This window comes from Papilio xuthus, unplaced genomic scaffold, assembly GCF_000836235.2.
Source record: "Papilio xuthus unplaced genomic scaffold, Pxut_1.1 DF825017.1, whole genome shotgun sequence".
NCBI classification, from domain to species: Eukaryota; Metazoa; Arthropoda; class Insecta; order Lepidoptera; family Papilionidae; genus Papilio; species Papilio xuthus.
In genome coordinates, this window is record NW_013533632.1 from 6032706 (window position 1) to 6060518 (window position 27813).

Sequence of the window (27813 nt, forward strand, 5' to 3'; positions counted from 1 at the left end):
TTGTGTACGTTATTTTCTTAATATTAAATTTATTATCACACTTACGAAAGATACAAAATATATCACGATGGCACTAACTATCAGTGCTTCAGGATACAAAATAATAAATTGATGATAAAATTTCGTAACTATTGATAATTGATTTCTTAGCTTAAACCCTAAGAAAGGTTCATGACTTAACTGTAATAAATTAGGATAAATTTTGATATATTTTTTTTCATTTAATTCCAAAATTGTAAACTAACGTGACCTATAATTCTAAATTGATCTAAAAATCTTTGTTCCATTGTAAGAAATGTAAGTTTTCAAATTAAAAAAATAAAATTGATTGATATCAAAATTTAAAAATATTGAAGATTAAATTGAAGCTGTTCTGTTTTATAAAACAGTAAATATTCTAATAACATAAAATTAGATATATGTATTATATAATGTATAGCTTATACATAATGGGTATATCGTTGGTTGCACTTATACATACATACATTTTATAGGTAATGTAATCGTAATAATTTGATTGCTTTGGCGTACAAGACCACTTTGAGACAAATGGAATTGTGATATTGGCAATTCATTTGGAAATAAAGTGTCGCCATTTGATCGCCACCCGTGGCCTAACGCGTGCAATAACAATCATTAATTCTAATATGTACATAACTCATAAAATAAACGCTAAGAAATATCCTTACATAAAAAAGGCTATTGTGATTCAATAATGGAATCTTGGAAACATAAGATATGTAAATGTTAGACAACTAATACATAAACCTAAATAATTACATACAAATATTGGTACATTACAATAACTGGAGATATTATTGAAAATTATATTATAAAGTTATACTAAACTCTAAACAGTTTGGGGGAGTGAATTGACTAAAGTAAAATGACACGTCTTTGCTACATATTATTTTTTGGCACTGACAATGCAAAAACAATTTTAATGTTTTTTTACAAATCAGAACGTAATAGTCACATGTTTTTTTTTAATCAAACAAATAGTTGTAATTAATTTTTGATTTTGTAAATACAGTTATTGTTTGCTTTACCAGTGCTTTAAAAGCATGTCATTAAACCAACATTTAAAAAAAATGTGTAGAAACTTCTTGAACATACGACACAGGGTATATAACTATATCTTCAAGCGACGGTTTAATACCATTATAAGTATATAATATTAAAATATGTTTATTGATTGAACTGCTGTAAAAATAATATCCATCAAATTGGTGGTGTTATAGTAGGAAATAATATGTAGATAGAAACTGTATACTTCCTAGGATTAATTGATTTGTTGCTTTAATATACGATAAAGACTGTGTCGTACGTATCAAGAGATCCACATTATGAACAATTTAATTTTGTTGGCGCGTTCCTCTGGCGGGCCTGGCCACTCGGCCGATGCCGGCGGCTCTGCGGCGGGCAATCAGAGCATCGAGACCGCGCAGTGGGGGCGCTGGTGTTGTCTCCGCCGGCTGTGCCTCGGTTTCCGTCTCATCTTTCTCCTCACTCGTACTCTCTTCTGTTGTCTCCGTTGATAACTTCTTTATCGCCTCTGTTGTCGCCTAAAATAAATATTTATCATTGTATTGTTAAATTAAAATAGATGAGTTAAGGTCGTCATTATAGAAATCACTTATTTGCAAGTGTCACGGTAGTGGAATTCTACGGTCAAGTTCAAAGTCAAATTGGCTTTAAAAAGATGCTATCATTCAAACAGAACCACTTCAATGTCTTAAAGAGATAAGAAATATTCCATAGATAACGCTTACTGCTCGTATTATAAAAAATACTAAAAGATTACATGTATTATATATGATCGTGAGAAGGTTCCTGTCTATACAGCCCTGACCACTGGTTGTTTGAGTCATGGGATTCCGCAGCCGGTGGTGTTCTATTTTTAAAATTATATTATATGTTTTGTATATTTTTTTTTGGATATGAAATGTACTATATTAAAATTATGATAAATAGATGAATACGTTAATAATAATATCTGATGTGTAAATGGAACACTATTAATACATTCGTATATTTCTTATCATTCAAAATTATTATTTGTTGTTTACATTATATTTGGTACATTACCTCTGTGGTCGGCTGCTTTCTCTTCAATAATGGGTTGACACGCCGAGCTGGTGGCGTGACGGCAACACGTGGCTTGGGTGACGGCGAAACTTGTAGGCGGTTTCTTAACTTCAGACCTCCACGAGGTTGTTCAGGAACTGGAGTCGCAGGTGATCCCTGATGACAAAAAACAATTAAAATATTAAGCATTAAAAAATGTTAAGAGACAAGTACTATGCTTGTCTCTAGTGATTTACAGATATATATATTTTTTAAATGTAAAAAGAAATTCCAGTCACGAATCGTGTTTGGTATGTGCGTGCCTTTACTTGCTGCTCCAGGTTGTGTGTCTGGAGTTAAATATGATACCTTTTTATCCTGTGCTTACTTTAAATATTATAATAAATAATTTTCAAAACAGATTTTTCATTACACAATAGTAGATTATATTAAATAACACCTATTCAACGTGTTAAAAACATAATTTGTAGCATTAATACGAAAAAAAAATACTGTTTAAAAAATAATAAAAATATTTTCTGCGGAACAACATGTTTAACATTTAATATTGACGTCAATGGTAGACAAAAAAAAGACTACTATTCAATTTGAGCATGAACGTCTGGAAAACATTGAACATTTATTGACGTGATTCTGAACACACTATTTGCAAAATATTTTATTATAGCGATAAAAATAACTATAGCAAGTATACTATATCATAGCAACTAAAATTTCAATTCTATTAAGATAATACAGCATATTAGTTTGATGATAAAATTTTAAATGTTATAATTTGATAGTGTTACCAACGAATCGTGACCTGATAAGAGATATGTACGATAACGCTTTGCTACACTATTAGTATTTCATAACATACGAATAACATAATATTGTCTTTAATAACATTAAATAAAAATAATAATATGGGTCAAACCTATTTTTAATATAATTTTCATTTTCTCTTATGTCGTTTGTATCATTTAATTTAGATTCATTTTGAAGAATAAGTAATTTAGGATGTGCTACTATGGGTTGCCACTGCCGTTATACTCATATTGTTTTAATTTTTTAAAGAGAATTTAAGGGATGACGATGAGACTGAATACAAGGGTACGGCAATGGAGTTCTACGCTTATACTGTGCACCTATTCGCTTGATATCGTATACAAACCTTTTTTAAGAAATAACTGCCCGTCTAGGGTTTGCTTACCTCACTATCGGAGTCAGAGGCGGGAGTAACTGGTGCTTCTGCGGCCGAGGTTTCAGCTGCGGGTGTCTCTGAAGTTTCCGTTGGCGCTGCGCTGACTAAGCCGGGCCTTGCTCGCGCGTTCGGTCGCAAGTTCAACCTAGGCCCAGGTCGCAGTGATGGTACTGGTCTAATCTGACCTGGTCTGCGGCTGAAATATATAATAGAAATTTTTAGATATAAATTTGTTGGAGTTGTTCCAGCTGTATAATAAAATCTCTACTGTCCTTTTTATTAATGAAATATTGTAAACTATGCGATTGGTATGAAAGAGACAACTAGCTATTTAGCAGTGAGTCGATAATGGCTACATGGTGATTATGATGATGTGATACTCTTGTAATTAATGTGGCTTGTCCTAAATATTTATCATCAATATCATTAGTGTTTATCGATCCATAATCTGCCTCTTCACTTAATAAGGTAGTGTTTATGATATGTATGTGTGTGTATGTATTTGTAAAAGTAGTATCAGAATGTGTATATTTGTGTTTATGGTACTATATTAATCTTGTATTTACCCAATAGTCCTAACAGGTGCAGCCGTTGTTTCTGCAACTTCTCCGGATCCAGCACTGGGTGCTGTTGTCTCCTCTCCCGAAGCGGCTGACGCGGCTGATGATGGCGCGATAGTGGTAGCGGCGGTTGTTGTCAATCCTCGGCGCAAACCGGGACGTAGGCGTGGTCTGTTAAATAAAATTTATAATTATCCTCATTTATCTCAGTATCCGACTCAAGTAATAGATATTGCTCGTCTGCTGTATTTTTCATCCACATTGGTTCAAGTTTCTATACTTTTTTTACGTTTGTTCCACAAGCTTTTGATTTTCTTTGAGACAACTTTGGGTTACTTGGATTTAATAAGGTTCGATAAAATTACGATCGATTCGATAAATAAAATGAGTAAGTACATGACGACAGACTAAAATGAAGCAAAGTTTGAAATGAATTAGTTCAAAGAATTCCTTTGTAGACATTGTAAGTTCAGTGGGCGAGAGGACAACAATGCGTCATTGTGGTTACTGTTAAATTCACGTACCTTCGAACAAAGGATTCGTACAAAGTAATAATGTTAAAATGTTTTGGTGCACTCCGATAAACCGCGTCCGGCGAAACTTTCATAAATAAAGCTTTGTTTTCGGTTTAATTTCTCTGTTTGTGGAAATATGCACACAAATCTTGGTTCCCTGCACTACGACTAAGTATAATACTACTTATCAAAATTTAAGTTGGTTAGTTCCTACATTAATAAACATTCGGGAGATTATATTTTAGCTTTCACCATTCACTAAATTTTATATTGTTTGTCATATCATACTCTTAGAATAAGTAATATTTTAAAAGGTTTATCTCTTTGCTTTCAACTTATATTGATACTGGTTTAAATGTTATGTTCACAAACAATATTTATCTATTTTGAAAACAATTCAAGAGTTAAGTAAACATAACACGGGTATTCATTGAGTGCGCTACCATTTGTTACTTAACCAAGGCATGCTCTGATTACTTCAAAGCGGGTTTTATCGACCTGCCGCCTGCCCACTATATACTTTGATTAAACCTATTAATATTGATATTAATAGACCGTTGAATGAGTTGCCTAATTGATATAGCTAATAACTGACACTCTAATAGTGTAATAAACTTCCCATTGATTTGGAGTGCTGGAAAATTCTATTGAAACCGGCAATCGATTAATTGCCTCACGTAAATACTGCCGACCCTAAACTTTGGAGTTTACTATTTGTTAAAATTAGAAATGTTTTGTCCTTTTATATTATAGATAGAACTATGAATGAATGTACAAACATACCTAGGCGCTGATGCTTCAGTGGGCGCGTTGGCAGTGTCCTGTGCAGGTGCAGAAGTCGTCGAGCTGGGACGAGTCCTGCCCGCGAACAGTCCGCGACGACCGAATGCCTATAACAAAAAAAACAATTATAAAACAAATGAACACTTGGATAAAATTAACTACCTCGCAGCCTAGCGGTTTGTGCACCTAAAGTTATTTGGGTCATAAATTCGATTGCTGTTTAGGGCAAAATGAAATAATTGTTCAGATGATACTTAGGTTTTATAACCTGAGAAATCTAAAGTAGATTCAGTAGTACTATCCACCTGAGACTAAACACTAGTTTCCTTGTTCTAGTGACAAGCTAAAAAATGTTTTTTTAATGCTATTGATACAGCAATTCGCTCAGCATGCGCTCGGAATGAATTATGGAACGATTAATTTAAAAGGATAAGCGTAAAGAATAATTTAACTTGTGTAATTCAATCGTGAGTTCGTGCATTAAAGAAAGCGGTTATCAGTACGACTCATCTTCGTGTAACGTCATTACTGATGCATTACTGATGCTCGCTATCGATTACGGTTTCATACGCAACTGACAGACAGGTTTTGATTTGTATCAAAATAACATCAGATTTATTATACTTGAAATATAATAATTTAAATACTTATGCATTTTATGGTGAAGGAAAACATCGTGATACACCCTGTACATGGCTGCGAAGAAATTCAAAGATATGTGAAATCAACCATCCCACACATGGCCATCGTGTCTAGTCATCCCTAGCTTAGGGTAGGCTCTGAGCCACTCAGTGGGGACCTAAAGAAAGTATGGTAATGCACTTTAACACGAAACAGAGGCAATACAAAATTACTATATTCGTCCTAAACATGTAGTTTAATATTATTATAATAGTATTCTATAATAATAAATTCAAGCAACCGGAACTTCATAGGTCCAAGCTCAACGGGACTTGAACGTTCGACCGTTAGTTTATATTAAATAGGTCGCATAGTGATTGGACTATCAATGAAATGTGTAAATAAAGAACAAAAGCCGTGGCCTTCTGTATGAAATGGTTATTTAAAATATCCGCGCAGGTACTAAAGGCGGGTTCCGGCTTGCACCACTCACGTGTTCTTCTATGCCAATTTTCAGGTGGATCCCTTTAGGCGCCCTGATTGATAAATGGATTATGAGTTATCTCCAATACGTAATAATAAACATCTATCTATCCATTCTTCGAAACTTTTGCAGTTATAAGATTAATAATATCGTCTTTTTTTATCAATTCGTTTACTGTTAAACAAACAGGCGAAACATTTGTATTAAAAATATAGCCATTTTTAAATGCAAAACGACAAGTACCACAATTAATTTTTTTAATATTTAAAAGTTTTTTTAAACAAGGTTTTAAAGACTTTTTTTGCAATTACACTTTTACGGATGTTATTCAAAGTCACGCCTAACATGTTTTTAAAGATCACATTTCTACAACATTAATTTAATTACCATACTTGTAAAACATTACTCTCTCTTCTTAACACTTTCCGTCTTTAAGTAATGGTTTTTTATCTAAGCTGAACATGTAATTAGTATAAGTATAGGCTATATAAGTGGCAACTTAAACATCTGTAGATTATGAGTGTTAAAATGTTGAGGACAATAATCTTGTAAGACACTAAAAAGGTTACTTAACATAATAACTTCATAGTGAAATAAATCCGTTTATAACAAAAAGCTGTCACCCGCGACTCCGTCCTCGCTGAATTAAAAAAAACTTTATTAAGCCTATGTGTTCTTCCAGACTATGAACTATATGGATGCCAAATTTCAGCGAGATCCGGTTAGCCGTTCTGGAGATACCTTCAAACAAACATCCATCCATCTAAACATTCGCATTTATAACAGTAAGATAACAGAATCGTCTTTATATAATATACTTATCGGAAAAATTTTAGTATGCCTTTTAGAGCAATAAAGATATTTTAGTAAGCTGTTTGTAAATTAGTAATTTTTTTTGTTATTTTATATATGAAAGCGTAGAAATGCAATTAGAAAATAAGGTTTAGCATTTAAGCGGGTGTCAACTACTACAAATACTTATAACTAAGATATTATACTTGGATGTTAAGGCTGTAAATAAATCAACATTCATCACTTCATAGTGTTTTTTTAAGTTTATATTGAATGTGTAAATATAATTTCACAATACTCGTTTATTGATGATGTAATTGATATGCGTTGGTTACAACATACAGTTTAAAAAGAATGGTAATTCGCATTGCAAACAATCGCTGATGCATAGGATATTGCATGACATTCGCTAAATAATATATAGAAATAAAAAATATTAGATGCGGACCTTAGGTTGGGCTGCGGGCTTGTCTACGGGTGCGGCTGAGGCAGTTTCTGCGGCCGTAGAAGGTGAAGCCGCTGTGGTTTTTCTTCCACCATTTGGTTTACCAAATCGACCTGTAGGGAAACACTTGTATATAGCAACGAAACATGTGATTTTAAGACGCTACAACACATTTCATATTTGAGGTTAAGGCTAGTTATGTAGAAGTTATTAATTTCGATAAGTACTATATTATAGATGTCTATAAAGAAATGGTAAAAGTTACAATACATTTTTTTATTATTCAAAAATAAATAATATAGATGTCACGTCAAAAAAAGAAACTAACAACAAGCCGTGGTCAAGTGTTAGAATGTAATAAATTGCTGTAATTTACTATTTCATAACAATGCATAACACAATCGCAAAGCAATGTAAGAATAATTGGTATTTCGCTTTCGCGCACACTTTATATATCGTACATACTAAATATAGATAAAAGTCATCGAGATAATTATTGAAAGCTTAGCTAGTAAAATGGCCGTGAGAAGAGCCTGTTTTGTAGCTTATGTGACGACAACTTTCTCTTCACAGCCTATGTGTAAACAGGATTTGAAAAATGAAATGAAATCTTATAATTTGTGATCGTCTTCAAGTTTTTTCTTGAATTAATAGATTTAAATGAAGTAGCATATCTGTATAACTTTCTGGTAATGCATGACAGTTTGTTCATTTCTATTGTCACAAGTTATAAAATTTATCCTGAAATTTTAAATTTACCTCTTGCTCTCGTAGAGGTTTCCTGTGGCGCCTCTGTGGCAAGGCTTGTCGAGATGGAGGCGCGGCCACGAGCTCCTGGACGACCCTTAAACCTCGATGGGCGAGTTGCTGGTGCAGCGGTTGTGGTAGTTGTAGTTGTTGGGGCTGGGGTTGTTGTTGTCGTGGTAGTGGTGGTAGTCGTGGTAGTAGTGCTAGTAGTAGTGTCCTCTTCTGTAGTACTCATGACTTCCGTTGTCCAACCATCATCTCCTACAGTGGTCGATCCATCGAATGATAGTACATCATTAGTAGAACTTATTTCGTTATTCAAGTTTTCTCCAGCTAAATATGCGTAAAGGTCGAGGGCAACCTTCTCCATTGCGGTCATTGTCGTGTACTCGGTTGTATCCTGTTCATATGTGGTAGTTTGCTTATAATCTGTAGGTAATTTCGATTCATCTGTAATCTCTTGGAATCTTATATTTCCGCTGAGGCTGTGTCCCTCTCTGACAGTGTCTTTGGCATGTGAAGGTTCACTAGGAACTGATTCTTCTTCAGAAACTTCTGACTCAGGTTTACTTTCAGAAGAATATCTCGTTGGAGGTTCTTTGTATTGAGAAGGAATGTCTCCTGAATGAGTCTTGAAGCTATCGAGATCTACAAGTTCAGAGCTTGGGCGTCTGAAAGAAATGTTAAAGAAATAAATATCAAGGAAAACAAATAGATATAAGATAACATTGCACAATAACTGTACCTGATATGGGCACGTGCTCTACTTCTAGTTTGTCCAATCGATTCGTCGGCGACGCTGTCACTTTGTGGGCGACCTCGTTGTCTCGTGATTTCCGACGTTGCTTCCGGAATATGGGTTGTAGTGGATGCCGAACCACCCAGGTTACGACCACGAGGCGGGAAGCGAGTACTGGATGGAAGCCTATTTAAGAAAAAGTAATTATAAAATCCCAAACTTTATGAATATTAAAAAAAATCTCAAATTTACTAAGTAATGAAAAATACCTTTCATCTTCAATTTCTTCCTCTACTGGTACGGTAGCAAAGTTTGTGCGACCACGAGAACGGCCTCTGGTTGCAGCTGGTAAAACTTCATTTTGTACCTCTACTGTAGCCGCTGTAGTTGCACTTGATCTATCAATAGTACTATATTTACTTCTTTTGCTTTCTTTGTTTATTTGATTTTCAGATTCTTCTTTTGCTGGCCCATCATGCGAGTTTACTACGGGTTCAGGTATCTTTTCAGTAGTAGTTGTTGGTTTTTCTTTAAGTTCTTTCTTACTATTATCTTCTTCTTCGTCGTAATAATAGTAAATATATTCGTATTCATAATCTTGTCCATTAGGACCTTTCTTAATTTGAATCCTAGAGTGTTGTTTTTGTTCGGTGCCAGCCGTTTCAAGTTTAATGTTAGAAGATAGTAAACCACTGTTAATATCGTCTATGGTATCGAAATTGATAGGAATGTAGTCGTAGGCCTTAGTAGTGCCAATTGCTTCTGTCGTTAGAACTGGTTTTTGAGTAGTCGTGCTAGCCTTGTTACTTAGTTTACCGGATTCAGACATTGCTTCTAAAGCGACTGCCAAGTTTGGATTTGTTTCTACATTCTTTGCGCTCTCCTTTATTTTTATATCCTCTAATTTCGAGACAGGAATATCGACTTCTATCGATTCGGAAGCCTTAATCTTTTGACCCTTTTTAAATAAGGCCTTTTTGTCCTCTTCAATGGCTACGATACCTTCCGTCGGATGTTTAATTTTACCGCTGTGTAATTTCTTAATAATTTTATCATTGTTTTCATCTTGTTTTAAAATCCGATGGTGTGGGTGTTTCTCGGGTATTTTGTGTGATGTTTCAAAATTTCGCAAAGGTGTCTGTTGGCCAGAACTAACTAATACATATTCTTCCCCTGGTCGCGGTTCCGTGATGATATCTACATCCGCACATACCGTGTAGATGCAGAGGAAAATAAACCTGAAACAAAGATATCTTTGTTATATATGTATTTTTGTACTTCATTTAGTATGACATTTACCTACGATATAGTACGTGTCAGTACCCAATGAGTCATCTAGACGACATCTGACTGTTGCATTGGGGCGTAAGAACGGTGAGCGTGCTCATTGTTACTCAAAGCAAAAAGTGATGACTCATCTATGGGAATGTTTTGTTTGTTAGTGATATCTTTTTGCGCAAGTTAATAGCAAACTCATAGAAAGATATTTAACCATTTTACTCTTACTCTATACCTACTTTTAAATGGTTTTTAGGTATTTAAATTTGTAGGCTACTTTGATTTTCTAAATTACAGACACCGATGACTGCAAAGTATGTTTTTAATAAGGAGATTTGCAATAAGAAAAGTGTAAGAAATTATAACATAGTAGTGTGTTGTAGGAAGCTAGTCAGATCGTGGCTGTAAATGACGTGCACAAACACAACGAAAGTGTAAGTCGATAGAGCAGTACGATCACTTTCGCTTAATGAATATATTTTCGTTCATTTCTATGCGTCCACGATGTAGTAGAAGGAATACTTTGACAAGGACAACGACCAATACCGTAATAAAATATCTTCGTTGTCAATTTTTGTACTTTACTATAAAGATAATCCTAGCGTTACTTACATATATCTGAAACTTTTACCATTAACATAATTTTATAAAAAATTTACTTATATTATAATAGTTTTTTTCCTGTAAACGTATTCCAATCATTAAACTTTAGTATGTAAAGAAAACATAAATTTAATATCGCATAAGAAATGAATCCATTTAATGAAGTCGGAAGACTTCCTGGATATTTCTTGCGTATGTTGCCATGAGACGCGGAAATCAGTCGGGGGTTGTTAGGTACGGACGCTCGTTGCTACGTAACCAAAATACGATGCTACCATCGCTAAAGCATGCCACACACGATAGGTTTGGATTGATATTTTTAACTCACACGTTAGGTTTTGTTCAGGACAAGTATGTAGAAGTATTGTGTTTAGGGAAAATGAACTCTGCAATTGAATAACATAAACTCAATTCTACTAACTATCGTAATAGTTCAATTTCACTAGATGTAAGGTCGCACAGAGAACAAGGCTAGGTGAGCGTGAAGATCTAATTAGACTAGTTATGTCTTAGTTCTTCCAAGTGACCTTAAGTTATATCAAAGTTAGCGCTGTATGTCAACCGGTTACAAAAAAGGCAATGTGAAAATAACTGATATCTACTAAAACGAATGCATGGAAATAACCAAGTTTAATACAACGCATGAAACATATTTTGTATACAAGTTACTTTAAACTGCACTCTGGCATTGCAACAAAACAAAATTATATTCATTTAAATTGTAGCCGAAGTTAAAGCAGAGCAGCAATCATCAGACAGCGACATTATATCGTAACATCGTCATCTCCACGACTAATGTCCCCAGACGATGGTTCGTTCATGTCGTAACTCCGATTTGCGTGACTCGATTACACCGGGGTTCGACAACCCGGCTATTCAACCAAACAGTACACGTGGCGCACTAACTCGACCAACTAGTAAGGAAATTATTTTATTACAAATTATATATATATATGTGTACATCTTCACAAATCACGAAGATTTTGGCCTTAGATCTCAAATCTGCGCACGAAATGCTTTAATTTAAGAAAATAAAGTTTTAAGATTTTTTAACTCTTGAATAAACGAATAAGTTTAATAAGATAAAATTCCGTCATTATAAGATAGTAGTAAAAGATAGTAGATACTTCTGACTTCCGATACGTCATTAAATATGCGTCAACCGGAAACAGATCCAAGGTTCGAAATAACACAATCTTTTAAGCATTTAATGTCATATTTAAAAAATTAAAGCATAATTTTAATGACATAAATCAATAAATAAATAATAAATTTGATTTGTTTTAAATGGAAGAATCCAACAAAATAATTATTAACTGTAAAAATAAGAAAATATCACAACAAATTCACATAAATATGTGAAGCGGATGCACGCTCTTTAAGAGCCAGGACATCCTTAAATAATCTTACGTAAAGCTTTTGTAACAGATGTTTATGTAAGTATTGTGGTTTCATACATAATAATATTGTGGTTAGAGTCAGAATACATGAACTTATATGCGCCAATTCATAGTTTGGTTATATTTGTCTAGTGAATTTCAAAGCACAAACATCTAATTGTTCCCAAATGATACTACGACATGAAGCTTTAAAGTACACCGAGCGCCTACAAGATAATGTCAAGTAAATGTTAGTAACATATGAAAATTGAGGTCACAGTTAACAATAGAAATTGATTATATACATTTCTGTATCTCATAACTTATAAGGAGGGATGACCTTCTATACACCTAACATCACAAACAATGTATTACACAACACAAAACACGCAATAGCTGTGTAATTAAACAATGAACTTTAAGCTATTAGAAACCTAAAATAACTTGCCAAATAACTTGCCATTTGGCAAGTTATAAAAATACTGCTGACATAATTATAAGTATATATTCTAAATCGATATGTACATAATATAATTTTTTTAAGCAGTTCTTCCCTATGTCCTTTCCCTGTGTAGCTTGTTATAGACAACCACTATTTTTTATAACGAATAAACTGCTACATTGGCACAAACCCACCTGATTGTAAGTGGTGATATGGTGTGTTCTACAATGACCATTACCCACGACCACTTTTAGAAGTAAATATATTGAGTAGATCTTAACTCATTTCCTTCGTCTGCGATATATTTCTCTCTGCATTTTTTTATCCACTGATTAATAAAAATGCCTCATAGTATAATTAAGTATTAGCAAACGAGTGCAATGAAGTTGTGTTACGAAAACATTTTTCGTTTTATCTCACGGTCTATTTTTATCTGAAGGAATGAACAAATGTAATGTAATGATCGCATTATCGCGCTGCAGAATGTGTATTCGCAATCGTGAAATACCAAATAGTCGATTGTTGTAGCTAAATGGAAAAATATCAAAAACATAAGGTTATAGAATGTAACAGGACATAGCGTTATCGAAATTACCCAACGATATCAGGTTTTGTTTCGTCCATGCATAATCATCTAATAAAGACTCATTTATAGGCTTGTTAAAAATGCAGAGTTGACATTTAAGCAAAAAGTAACAGAAAACCGGTGGAAAACAGGTTTCCGCAGAAAGCTTGTGCGCCAAATGTTGGCAAAGAGTAATTTTGGATAGAAACGGCGATTGTTATTCGTGGGACACCAATTCCACCTGTACAGTGAGTAGGTCAAGGACTACCAACATTTCCCACACACACACACCTTCGCGTTAGCTTTATATCGTATTTACATATTTAATAATAAGCCACTTAACAGTTGATGTAACCTAAACTTAGTACAAGACTGATGCTGACATGGTCTCTAACTCTCTAGATTTTCTAATCCTGTACGTTTATTTTTCACTCAACCGTCCTTGACCAAATATCTTCAAGAGATTATATATACAAATTTCATTGTGAGAATGGTTTTAAAATCTTACGCGCAGCAGTTACTGACGCAGGCTCATTAAATGGTCGCTAATGAAGTCCTTAGTGTCGATTTACTGACAGAAATCCAAACAAATCAATTATACCGTTTTAAGTGTGGCAGTTAATGTTTTAAAAATGTCAAATGTCATCCGTAGTTATTTTATAATGATAAAAATCATTTTTTTTCTGTTTTATTTTTTTGAATTAATCAGAAAATATCTATAGGTAGTTATAAGAACCACGTAATATCCGCATTTCATAAGACGAACGTCACAAGACATTACGTTTTTTTATTAGTTTGTAAACCACATTTCATTAAACTAAGAAAATTCTTAAATCGATAATTGTTTTATAACAAATAGATTACGCTTTAATTATTATTAATTTGTGATAAGTATTTTTAAATATTACTATTATTAAGTAACATATAAGTAGTTTGGTTCGTTTAAAACTTTTGAAATATAAATTATTAGAAATAGTGCATTGTTGCATATCGCTATTCAGTGTAACATTCCATCATGTTATTGAGGCACGGATTCGTATTACCATGTCAAGGTGTCACTGAATACACAATAATGTTACATCAGAACAAGTATAATAACGCCAATTAGGTACTCATAAAGCGTATAAGACTACCTTTCATCCATTTAACGCTTGCCAGATGTTGTAAGAGAATATTTCGAATTTTCACATAAAAAATTACAACTTGCTATTTAATTTCTAAAGAAAATATATAAAAAACCCTTAAATAGAGCCCTTTGTATTCTTATTCTATCTTCTATTCTTATTCGACCTTATTGAATATTCATCCATACATACATTTAAACATTCGCATTAATATTATAATAGTACCTAAAGAAGTATTATTTAGTCATTTTACTTGACGAATAAGGTTATAAAAATGTTATTTGCATCGTGTGTATATTGACCACTATAACATGATCTCTTGTAGTCTAAATCGATATTAATGTATGTCAATAAGGTGAGGGTCGTAACAGAAGGTAATATTCTTAGTACTATGACGACTTTATCGATTACTGCTGAATAGAATTAATGTATGAACACTGTTGCACTATCACTTCCCTAAGTGTAGTTTAATGACAAAAGATAATTAAATACAATGGATGGTTTCTGTTCCTTTTTCCGGTAAAGAATAAAATGCCGTTATTACGCGGATGCACGTACAATGGAAGCTCTTTATAACAACATTTATTATAATGATAACCTCATTTAACAAGAAAAAAGTGCATATTAATTCGCTTTTCATAGTGTACCGTTGTTCTCCCTACCACGAAATTTGTTTGACTCTTACGAAGGCAAAAATGTTGACGACAAAAATAATTCTATTTATCCAACTAACAACATTTATAAGTATGCATAATTTCGTTGCGTTTCAAACACTTTTAAAACTCTAAAAATCAATGTCAAATACCAGTTAAATAACCCGATTCACGCAATAAATGGTAATATTAGAAAGTCCATTACAATAATCATTATATTGGTAATTCAGATCAAACAAGCTGTTTCAAGGTGAAAAAAAAACAAAACGTTATTGAGTCTCGGCCGACAGCTCGGCCATACAAAATCCTTAAAGCGGTTATCGTCATTTACCAGACCCTATTGCATTTATGCCTTGCAAATTTTATATTAAAATGTTGTTTGGAATTCACAAACTCACGATACCTAAACTACTTCCAACTCCGACAGTATTCTAAAAGGACAAAGTAGAAAAAAATATAATGAACTTGGTTAACCTTTAAAATGGTTTTATTATTAAAATAAGCTTGCAACTTCCAATAATAGGAAACTTCCTGTAGCATTCATTGACATGATCGGCGCCGAGGTGAGGCATTGGCGACAGTAAACATTTGCTGTGTGTAAGCCAGTATCCTGACACAAGGTCTGGTTTGCCTGTCGTGCACTCCGAGGTCACCGGTGAACGTACGGTGGCCGATATGTAACCGTAACCAACTACCGATTGCCATGCTGCTTGTCTCTTTCACTCGCATTCAAATCGCAATTAATAATAACTAGAGAAATAATATCCATGAAAACCATAGTGGATTTAAATCATCATTTCCACAAATGTTCCGATTTTTTGGCAAAAACAAGAAATAAATGAATATCGTTTACGTTTCAATTGCTTTTATAATTGATTTCGTAGACCAATTCAAGTGTCGGACCTTAACCGATGCTGACTTAAATAAATTGCATTTCCGAACATTCTCGTCTAAGCATAATGGAACATATTCTTTTGAAATATCAGTCTAAATTAATAAGTTATAACACTTATTGATGGATTACTGTGTCGATGACCGAAGACGATTGACGGTTTATGTTGAATCTCAAAAAATATATTAAAAATTAAAGATGTTAACCCTTATCAACAATAACATGAAGTGCGATAAATCATGATGTTAATAAACTGACGATCGTTAAACCATAAATCAATCATTTCAAATTATATTGCTTTTGAACGGTAATCGGGTTCATCAACCTTACTTTATTCCTTATGATCGTCACGTAACAATTAATACTAACAACGTGACCTGAACGCAAATACCTATGTCCACGGTTTGTCGCGGATTAATTGTTCAATGTTATTTTCGAACTCCATCGTTACACTTGTATTGATACATATTGCCATCCCTCTTATAATTTTTTATGAAAAAAGGGACAGCGATATGTGTCATAGCAGTCGAATACAAATATTAGGTTTAATCATTTAAGGAAATGCCAAAGTGTTAGCTCAGGGTTTATTAAAATGTTTAAAGATGGTAAAACCAATCTGTTACTCATTTCCATGACTTATATGTAATATTTTAATAATTTACATACTTAACTTGCCGAAATTAAGTATTTTGGTGGGTCAGCGTTGTGTTACGTAAAACTTGTGTCGATTTCATTTTACTTTAACTAATGTTATTAAATATTTTTGTACAAAGTTTCTTTTAATAAAAATTAATGTACTATATAAGTTGTAACGTTAAGTAAAATTAACAATCAATTATTTTTGCAAAGTCATAAGTAAATTTTGTAAGAGTATTGTGCAAAGATATGTTGCAGTACCAGACAATTTTTGTTGCCGATAAATCTATACTTAAAATGCCAGTATTTCGGAATAAAACTTACTACATCTTGGAAACGGTAAACGTGCGCAATAATACTTATTTTAGAATTAATATTTTACCCGCAACCTACAGCTTTCACCTCATACACATGGGTGGAACATGCCTTAAATTTATTATTATTGCTATTGCATTTCTCGGAATTGTGTAATGTATTGTATTGCGCTTTCTACATTATATATAAAAACTAAAAACACAAATAATATTCGAAAACACAATTGAAAAAGACTTATACTAAATCCACAAAATTTCTAGAATTACCTTTTTTAAGAGTGTATATTCCTTAACCTAAAATGATTCAATTTATCTTACTTTGAGAATTTTTCCTCATGAATATCTCAAGTATCGATTTAAAACAAATTATCGTTTTATAGCATAATCGATGATTGTTTCGAGAAATTTTTCCCCTACTACTAGCATTGGTATTTTCCAATGTCCCAAACATTGGAAGTGATTTTGGAACCTAGTTTCATATGAACTTATGAAGTCACGTTTCACACGGTAACTTAAAAGAAAATCTTTCTTACGACCATATATTTCATGATGGACACTTTTCACATCGCTTGGTTAAAAACATTAATATTACATTCTTAAACCTAAGTGACCTTTGATATTCTATTAAGAAGCGTTCCAATTTTCTAACAACATAAAGATACTTTTATGGTATAAGGTTAGGAGAGGAGATGACAAACAAGCGGCAACATAAATTCCCCAAAATAGTGAAATGACCGCTGCCTATAGTGAAATGACCGCTGCCTAAAGCGATACCAGTTGGCATCTGCGTTGCCTATCTTTAATCAACAGAAAAATAGACGCACAGAAATAGGATATTTCCCTCACCTATGCGTCATACTCCGCTAAATCCACTTAATCTTCGCATCCTTCCTAACAAGAAAAGAGCGCGAAGGGCCCAAAATTAGACTTATGGCACGCGCATCAGGAAACGCGGAAATGCGTTCACTGCAAGACTGTCTTCTGTGTGTTCGTAGTAAACTAGTGGTTGAGCCGACCAATACATTATTATTGCTGGCTGTACTACTTTAAAATATGTATTAAGTAGGCGACCTCGCCGACAATGTGACGACATTGTATATGCTTGCGGATTTTATCTGATTCATTTATGGCATTATATTTCTTGTCAAGGACATAATTCAAATATCACTTACCACTTATGTAAGTATAAGTGATATAACACGAAGCCCTGAACAATTAAATTGGTGTTTAAAATGACATTCATATGATAGCATTCTTAAGAATATAAGGCTGTATTCTGATTTAATTAGGCATTTAGAAACAAGGGTACACTTCTTCCTAATGTGCCAACTAAAGTAAAATATAGAAATTGTCAATAGCTACAAAGTAAATCCGGTCCAATTCAACCTGTTACCATGAAGGACGTATAAATAAAAATATATAAATGTGAATACAAATTAATGTGTATATTTAATTATGCATTTATAAATGCGTAAAACACGACATATTTTGTTGTCGTAGGGAGTTGCGTTGCGCATGAGTTGAATATAAAGCGCGCGAAGCATCCGCAGCACGCACCGCGCCAGTCTACGCTTGACATAGACATATTATGTACATACATATTATTTTTTATATAGACTTTTATTACTGCAATTTACTTACATTCAATGGCAAAATGTCTGCTTATTAAGACACCAATACAATATAATAACTCGGTAACTTCACAATTAATGTTATTAAAATTTAACTAATTTGAAAATGATACAATTGCGTATGTATATTTAAGAAATAGAATAGAAATTCTGTTCAAGGGTTTCTAAAATTTTTTTTGAAATGTTCAATAATTTCGAAATAGCGTGGAATCTGCTATGAGTATGCGATTGGAATGCAATTCTTGCGCACTTTCCGATGAACAAAGCTCGAGAAATTTCACGGACATGCAATAAATGATGACCCCATCGCTTTCAAGTGGTGACGTCAAAACTCACGGGCAGTTTCGATTTTTCGATTATTGCCAAAGCAAAAGAAATCGATTATAACCGTATATACAGATATACTATTGAGTAAGCTCTGTTCAATTAAGTTTATTCTCCTAAGTTATGAAAATAAGTAACTTCAAAGAATAAATCAAAGGATTTTTTTATTTATACTAAGAAATATAAAATTTTCATTTGGATTCTCAAATGCCTAATGAGGTTTCATGAGATTTCTAAGTCGTCAGAAACCTTATTCTAGAAGATTAAAGAAAAGTGTACCAAACATATATTTTTATATTACTCATGAGACTAATTTAACAAAAATATTTCGCTAATGTATTATTACATTCCATACAATTTAGAATCGTGTGTTCGTCGCATTACTCTGGTTTGTTCAAGAGGAATTATTTATAAAGAAACTAACTGTAGCCCGCGACTCCGTCCGCGCGGAATTAATAAAGATATAATTAGTAGCCTATTAGTGTTCTGTACTACATGTATGCCAAATTTCATCGAAACATACATCCATCTAAAATTACGTATGGCGTAACATTATAGCACCAATTTCAGTTGATTGAAAGAAAAAAATTCGTGTTATATTCCCCAAAAAGTAGAACAGGGCGTCGTATAAAATTTCTCTATGCTCCTGTATCCATTCATGTCAAGGTTTCGTGGTTGCTAAATACCTACGCTTCTCCAAGTAGAAAATCAACTTTTACCTCATAAAACATGTCTCGTAAACAGGAACTGTGCGTTCGTATAGTGTGCAACCTCTATGTGTTTTCTTAACGCACAAAGTTCTTTGTTTAAATATCTATATTCTATTAATTAAAAAAAATCTTGTATATATTTTTTTAACAGTATTCACAGCCATTCGCATTGTCCAGGATTGTCCAGTTTTGTTAAACTTAGTTTAGAATTTATTTAAAGAAATCTTTCATATGAATAATTTCAAAAAACTAGACTTTACATCGAATTGGAATACATGTAGCGTTAAAGGGTGCGTGGATTTTTGATTTGTGATGAATGTAGTAAAAATAAACAATAAAGAGAAAAGTGAAATAACTTTGAAATACATTTTAGAAACAATGTAATTTTTTGTTATTGAAAAAATGTTTCCAAAGTTTATATTTATTTATATGTAATAGCTCCATGGCTATGGAAGTGTATTTATACAAATATTGTTCATAGTACAATATACGAAGAGCTTTCGTCACGTTCTTAGCAGACCATGGTGTGGATAGAGCCAAGGTCAATTTCATCGAAGCAATCACACGGGTGCGGCGCGGCGGCTACACTTTATTTGATTTGATATTGACGCATTCTATTCTTACCCAATCAGACGTACCATGAACTAAAATATCTTTTCGCTTTAATAAAAAAAATAATGATATAAAATTTTGGAAACATAGAAAGTCCAGAAGTTTTCCAACGAAGATGTCGCTAAAGAACAAACAAATCGGATAGTTCTAGTCTTAACGCAATAAACAAAACAAATGGTTTATGTTTTATTCATTCGTTATCTCATCACATTCCGCAAAAGGTCATCGGCAGGAAAGTGAAACTGGTCAGAACCGAAAGTGATAACATTATAATCATAATATGGTAAAAATATACAACCGAGTTTTCTGTCTCCGCCATAAATGATTCAGGGATCGTACCCGGACCCAGTTCGCTTAATGTCAGTGACGCAACATATTTAATCCAATGTCAAATACTTATGACACACCTTAGCTTTTTCTCCTCGAGAGATGCGCGAAATGATCTTACGACACCCGATGATATAATGCAGTTTGCGCAAACATTGTTTGCCTGTATTTCAAACATCTATTCTGTTCGCATTCTATTATATCTATTGACTTCGTAGTTGAAGGTTTGAACATATTTAAAATGTCACTTTACTTGACGCTTTAAACGTTACTAATAATTGTATTAATATCCCATTATTTATTTTTATTAGAATTCTTATTTAATTCCGACTACACAGACTAATAGATATGTTAAATGCCTAGCATCGGTGTCTTGTACATCTATGAATACGTAATATGGTATCCGTTTAGTGTTCGCATCAAAATCTTCAAATTAAAATGGCTAAGCGACGTGATTAGTTACTTAATAAAACACTAAGCAATCAGATTTTGTCTAATAGATAACAAATTGATTTTTATATACATCGAGAGGTTATTCCAATTGAATGTTTAAAGTTAACAGACCAACTCATATTGCATGACAAGCGCATATTATTATTAATAATATTAAGCGACTGTTCATTAGTTACACTTTCACCAATTATTTTTTTCGAAATGATATACGAAGAATTTCTGATCAATCTTGTATATTTCTAATAGAATGACTGATTCTAAAATTATTTATTACGTATGTGACAAAATTTATTTCACAAGAATTACGCGTTTATAATTATTATACGCAACATGTAAACAATGGGCAAGTAACACGGAATCACAATTATATTTTTACATTGAAAGTGGGTACAACGCCTTTCTCTATTACGTTATAGACTTAGCTTTAGATAGATTTTTATTTTGTTCGCTGTGAAACAAACCATAAGCTTAAAGGATTTTTATTTGTTTATTATCACTTATAGGTTTATATACAAAGGTAGAATTCAATAGCAACGTTTCATCAAGCAAATGTAAAACAAATTAAACATTTAGGTCACGACCTAGCCACATTCTTGCCTTGGCGTCGATAAAGTTGCATAGAATTACAACTTACCACATTCCAATAATTTATCATTTTGTATTCTTATTTATTACCTACATATACTATATTACAGAATAAACTTGTAAATAATGTTTGGGAATAGAATGTAAAGAGATCATCTGACATATTTTGCACATGTCTAATAACATTTGACCAATGTTTGGGCAAATGTTAAATTATAAACTGTGATAAAAATAAAAGCACGTGCTATGAAAATAACTTTAGCAATTTACCGCTTCAAGCTCGACCGAGCTGGGACTATGGTATGAGATTGTATCAATGTTATAACGGTGGGCAAGCAATAAAAATAGTAGTAGAGCAGGTTCCAAGAGGCTGGTTTCGATCGCGGATAAACAAGCTTAATTATGTCAAAGTTGGTACGACGAGTTTTTGATAGTTACGCAAGAGTGGTGGGATTAGCTCCGATGGGTCGTGACCCGTCTCGCTGTCGCCAATACAAGCCGCTTGCTGCCCTTGACATATCAACATGTAGAAAGTGCAAAGCATCAAACTCGACCACTCTGTTCATTATACTCTTTACGGATGCAACTAAATATCATTCTATCTTATGTTCGGATGTATCTATCTATCGGCTAACTAAATCACTTTTTTTAATATCGCAAGGACAAAGTTACAGGCAACATTCAATAGGTAATAAATAAGAAGTCGAAATTCCGCAATAGAATTTTCCCACAACTTCGTGCTACTGTTTCGCATCAGTCAGTAATGATGTAAAACCATATTACATATTTCATAAAAAATCGATACTTGTATCTGTTATGTTTTGATTTCGAATATTACAAAAAAAACTAATCGATTTATTATTTGCATCGGTTTCATTTAAAAAGTAATAAACTGCGTGAAATATATGAAATTAATCCATTTGGATACTTGTTATGAAATTGTCATCTCAGTGCCATTAATATGATTATATGAGCTGAGATCGTTTTAATGATTATTTATATTTATCGAAAGTGACGTATCATTGTTACGATACTAAGATGTAAAGATGATTTCTCATTTCTATAGAAACACCTGAGGTGAAAGTAAAAGCAAATATATCACTTCCAAAGAATACCACGAAGGGTAACCAAAAATATTACCTATTGGTATTCATTTAAAGCTCTAATTTCAATATTATTAATATCACACAAGGTTGGAACATTCAATATATTTTATTCTATAATGTCAAGGCTGTTGGAACTCTGTAACAATCAACGGCGTAATCAGATATAAATAGGAGAGTTTAAAATTTATAAAAACAATAAATATCTTAAAGAAAATATTGGTTTAACATAAGTATTAACTCTGGAAGCTTGAGCCCTTACATAAACAGATCTCTCTGCCTACCCCCCTAGGTTACGTGGGTGAGTATAGTTATAAGTTGTTGTCCATATCTAAGCGATTTTCAATAATTTGTTCCTAAAAATATTTTACATTAAACATTTTCAACCTAAAAGAATTCTGCTAAAATTTGTTTAAGTTCTATATTTTATTTTATTGACAAAAAAAATACAGCGGATTTTTATATAAAATTATAGTGACGCTAAAAACACACAATGTGAGCTATTTTATAGGTCACAAGATACGTATTAATAATGAAAAAATACCCTGATACTCTATTAATAATATAGCTATATAAATAAAAATTTTAAATGCCGACAACCACGTGCATGTCGTTCAAGAGAATATTTTTTAATAAAATGAACATTTTATAATCTTATTATATAAAATTTGTCATTATGATCCTAAAAATTTATTATTCATTCTATGTAAAAAAGTAATATAACTATTCTCATAACTACTATAACTGTTATTAAATACGAGTATTGATGTAATTAGGAAAACGTTCCGCTCGGTCCCAAAATCAATCATCGACTATGTTGTTTTCCTTCGGAAATCCGACAGTTGGCGTCTATTTTCATTTCCCACATATATATTTAAAGAAGGCCAAAGAAACCAACAATTATTTGCGACAAAAAATAACAACATGCCTAAATACCGCTATTTAGAGTTCCGTTCCTTTTTATAATTTCAATCTAACTGGTTTTACAATTAATAAAATAATAGCAACGGACATCGTGACAAGGCACAGGCGCGGAGATACGCCGGAACACGTAAAAAGCGAAAGTGAAGGTCGAACAGAGTCGAAGACGAGTGTGCCGCCGCGACGACGCAAAGCGCGACCGTCACGCGACGACCACTGCACGGACACAAGACGACTACAAACCAACGTAATAAATTGAAATAGAACATTTAATTTATATTGAGTATTTAAGTTAGAATATCAACTAAGTAGTTCTTGAATTAAAAAATCTACAATTCCGATTGAATGTTCAAAATTGTTCTATCCATTTATATCAGGTATATGCGGATGTTTTCAACTATTCCACTAATAATTATTTTACTATTAATATATTGGAGTTAATATGTTAATATAAATGTAATAATTAATTCGCCAATAGATAATAGGAATTGGCAGAGCTTTTATAAAATCAACCTTTAATTCTAATTAAAATTCTTTGATTGAATTCGTAAAAAGATTTTAAATAAGAATTTGTATCAAGAATCATAAAATCAAGGTTAAATTATTAGCATAAAAATATTCGTAAGATATAGACAAATAATTTGTATACCGTAAAATCTATTTATTATGACTCTATTTATCTCTATCAATCGTTTATTATAAAGATTTCTTTTCGTTTAAAATTCCTCTTAAAAATGTCGAATATTAAAACTCGATTATACGTCATATCACTTATTGTGACCCATTTTTAATACATTGTACAGTGACATATGATAAGTCCAAATAATTTTGGCAATGTTTGACTACCGCATAAACTATAAAACTACTACTACTATTAAAAATTGCAAAATTAATTTATAAACTGTTTATCGTAATACCGGAAAAAGAACAAACAAACAGTACTGATTTTATTAATAAAAAATTACATTATACGTAATTACTACGCACATTTTTTTAATTATCTCTATTTTCTTTAAGTCTATCAAAATAAATATACTAACAAAAACAGGAGATTTTTTCTATAAATTTCTTGTTATTTCTCTTCGATATTATTATAAATGGTTTCAACTGCACTTATAAATATTCAATACTATATAAATTGTAAAATCAAAAAGTTGCTCAAAATAAAAGAAACTAATAATAGATACATCGAATAGTATGATGTAAACTTAAAAATAAAAACGTTTGGACGGTGAACGTCACACTGCGTGTAATTCTTGAATGCTTTCACACGCGTTTATAAATTCGAATCATTAGTTACGAAATGTGTTCAGTAAACGAATGAACGTGGTGTAAATATCTATCGATGGTTACTTTCTTTTCAAGTACAACACTTTATTAGTGTTACATAGCCGAATCTGTAACGTAGAGAAATTCCAAATCTGTTTTGTATTCAAATACAACCTAAAGCGTATTACGCATCACTAGTGACAAAATTTAAGCCGTGTTTAAATTACCATTTCGATAGCGAAAGCAATATATATATAATCGTACAGCCGTAGTCCGGAATGTTGAAGTAGCGCAATTAATAATTGTACGGTTGAATAATCGCGCTTTGTTTTTTAATACATTAAAAAGTTATGCGAAAACTTTGTTTAGAATAATTAACCTACTTTCCTACATGTCAAGCGCAAAAAGAACGAAAATAAAGTAATAACTATAATAATGGTGTATTCAATTTAAACCAAATAGCAATTCTTTGTTCCGAACGTGCAATTCAACGATATTTATTTGCAAAAACTAAAAAAATAACAATACTCAAAAAGTAAAAACACTTGAAGCAAATTATATAATTTAAAGCTTTTTATAATTGTATTGTGTTGTTTTAAGGGTATTTCAAAAATTATCTCAATTAACTATTGATTTAATTATTTACAAAGATTTTATTTCTTCATGCAATTGACTAACTTTTGTCTATGACTCTCTCCACACGGAATTTAAACAATTTAATTAGTAGCCTATGCGTTCCTATTATATATTAACTGTTCTGGAGATGCCTAGCAAAACTTGTAGCGGAATAACAATCATCCAAACTTTTGCAATTAAAATATTTTAAAAATATGCAAGTAATACACTTTTAAAAGAAATTTTAATACTACAATAATAGTATACAGCCTCCGTGCAATGTATACAAAATAACATATAAATCCTTGAGAATTAAAGTGGCTTAAAGTTAGATAAATGAAACGTACATCTAAATTTACACGTAAAGCGCCAAATCACAAGACGTGTGAACTTTCCTAAATTATTAAAAGTCGTAGACAGCGTTGTTGTGTCATCGTATCTATACACCATACATCTATTGCTGGACTTGGCACTTCAGTGCAAGAAAACAAGCGCGATGCCCCCTATTGTGTTTTCGAAAAGCCATTTAGCGCCTTGTGATGCAAACCTTAACAGAGAGAGTTTGACAAAAGTGACTCGTGTATGACTATTATCGAATATTTATGTAGCCATCTTCTAAATGTCTTTCTAATGTTGCAAAGGCATTTTGTTTCCCTGTCTTCATTTTCATTGCAATTCAATAAATGGACAATAAAAGCTTTACCTTGTCTACCAATAAATTTATTTTTAAACCCCGTTGACTCATCAGACTTGGTAATAGTAATTTTATACCTATATGTTGATGCCAATCTGACTGACATTGATTGTAAAATACTGGTAAGTTGTGACGCGAATCACAGAAAAATGTTGCAACAATGTCTTGACTTCTAAACTTAATGCTAAACCGGTACTCTCATCCATGACCAAATTTAGCTTTGAAAGTGAGGTCTGAAAACAACATTGCCCTTCTCAGCGTTCGCTTAAAACATTTATATATATTTTATATCCATCTATAGCAATAAATTGACTTTACATGTATCGTATAATAAGTTCATTGTTGAATCGCAATTTTTCATGTCGTTTATTAAAACGACTATTCTAATCTAGATATTCTAATCTTGATCCACAACTTATTTTGTTTATTACGTACTTGACTGTCACCACATGGATATAGAACTTTCAAGTATGAAGTAGTGTAAGGTCGTTCCAATCGTATGAACTGTTAAGTTCGCTGTAGGAACAATATGCGACCGCTCTTAGTCTTGCATATTTTAAAGCAATGTTTCGCAGCCTTCATTGAGAAACACGCGCCCTCATTCGTGATGTCAGTCAGCTGCCGTTGGGCAACAAACACCTGATTTCCACACGAGAAATCAGATCAAATTTTCGCGGTATCGGCAAAAGACGAGCCGAGCCATCTCGCGACCGGTATTACATAAAGCTTGGTGGCTGCGTAAGATTCACCTATGCAAACAGCCGATGAAAGTGACAACACACTGACTGGTTTCAAGCAGACCAGTACTGATCAGCTTTGATTTAGAAAGTATTCACACACTATAACCGTTATTAACAACTGTATTTTAAGTAGTTATAGATTAGTAGATAATATGTGTAGATTTAAAACTTACAGTGGTGTCCTGGCGAGCATGTTGGAGGCAGCTGGGTTGCGTTGGTGTGTGCGGTTGCGTTCGCACGGCCCAGCTCTCTGGGGATGCGGGCTGCGGGCTGCTGACTGCAACAGAAACCTCACGTCAGCACACGCGCCTTTCCCAAACGACACACAGTTGCGAAAGACAGTTGAAGCTCGATGAGGAAGCTACATCACACATTCAAATGCAACGTTAATGTCAAAGAGCGCTAAATGCCAATAGTGGCGACCTTTCGGTTTTGAACTAGGTTGCGCAAACGAGGATCGCCGGTGATCGTGTGAGAAAGGCGAGTGCGTGCAGGGACTTCGAGGGGGTGGTAGAACGCACCGGCGGGGGACGGCGGGGAAGAATGACACCGCAGGCGACGCGCTGCCGAACGGCGACTAACCTCGCCGCGGCGCGCGCACCTCCTACTTATAGCCGCAGAGGCTGCGCCCGCGCGCCGCCGCCACCGCCACCGCCGCCGTCGCCGCCGCCACCGCCGCCCGCTGGCACCAGCTCACCCTTGGATACTTTGTCCACTTCGGTACCATTCCGCGCCCGCACCTACACTTATACCCTGTTCCCATGTTTTCACATAACATTTTCTCTTATCTTATGCATCCCAGCCAGAATCCAGGATGCTCTTTCCTTGATATTGTATAACACTAAATATCCTGTGACTAATTATGTTACAAGATATTAAGAAACATTAAAACCCTATGAATTATGCGACGATAAACGCTTATAAATATGAGACAGAAAGCTTAGGCAATACTTCAGTATAAAAGACATAAACGCGTGACATGCACA

The 27813-nt window shown here is 33.3% G+C and overlaps 1 protein-coding gene across 2 annotated transcripts; it reads right to left on the minus strand.

Annotated features, from left to right (window-relative positions):
• LOC106126300 (mucin-5AC) lies at positions 1-27426 on the minus strand. Of its 2 annotated transcripts, none has more exons than XM_013323863.1 (11): positions 27349-27426; positions 27001-27104; positions 9227-10195; positions 8964-9143; positions 8231-8889; positions 7475-7584; positions 5130-5236; positions 3838-4002; positions 3281-3467; positions 2089-2244; positions 1-1565 (listed from the first exon to the last, which is right to left on the minus strand). In XM_013323863.1, the coding sequence occupies exons 2-11, from the start codon at positions 27018-27020 to the stop codon at positions 1356-1358; spliced, it is 2763 nt and encodes a 920-aa protein (XP_013179317.1). In that variant the 5' UTR covers positions 27021-27104; positions 27349-27426; the 3' UTR covers positions 1-1355. The 2 variants fall into 2 exon arrangements, with proteins under 2 accessions (XP_013179317.1, XP_013179318.1); XM_013323864.1 differs by having other exon boundaries at positions 27251-27397.
• Between the last annotated feature and the right edge of the window lie 387 nt (positions 27427-27813).

What these genes read in the sequence shown, in the direction of transcription:
- LOC106126300 (XM_013323863.1), bottom strand. Translation starts at nt 27,020, where the DNA reads ATGCTCGCCAGGACACCACT. An exon ending in GAAGAAATTGAAGATGAAAG is followed by an intron (nt 9,144 to 9,226) that starts GTATTTTTCATT and finishes TTTCTTAAATAG; the next exon opens with GCTTCCATCCAGTACTCGCT. An exon ending in GAAAGCAGCCGACCACAGAG is followed by an intron (nt 1,566 to 2,088) that starts GTAATGTACCAA and finishes TATTTATTTTAG; the next exon opens with GCGACAACAGAGGCGATAAA.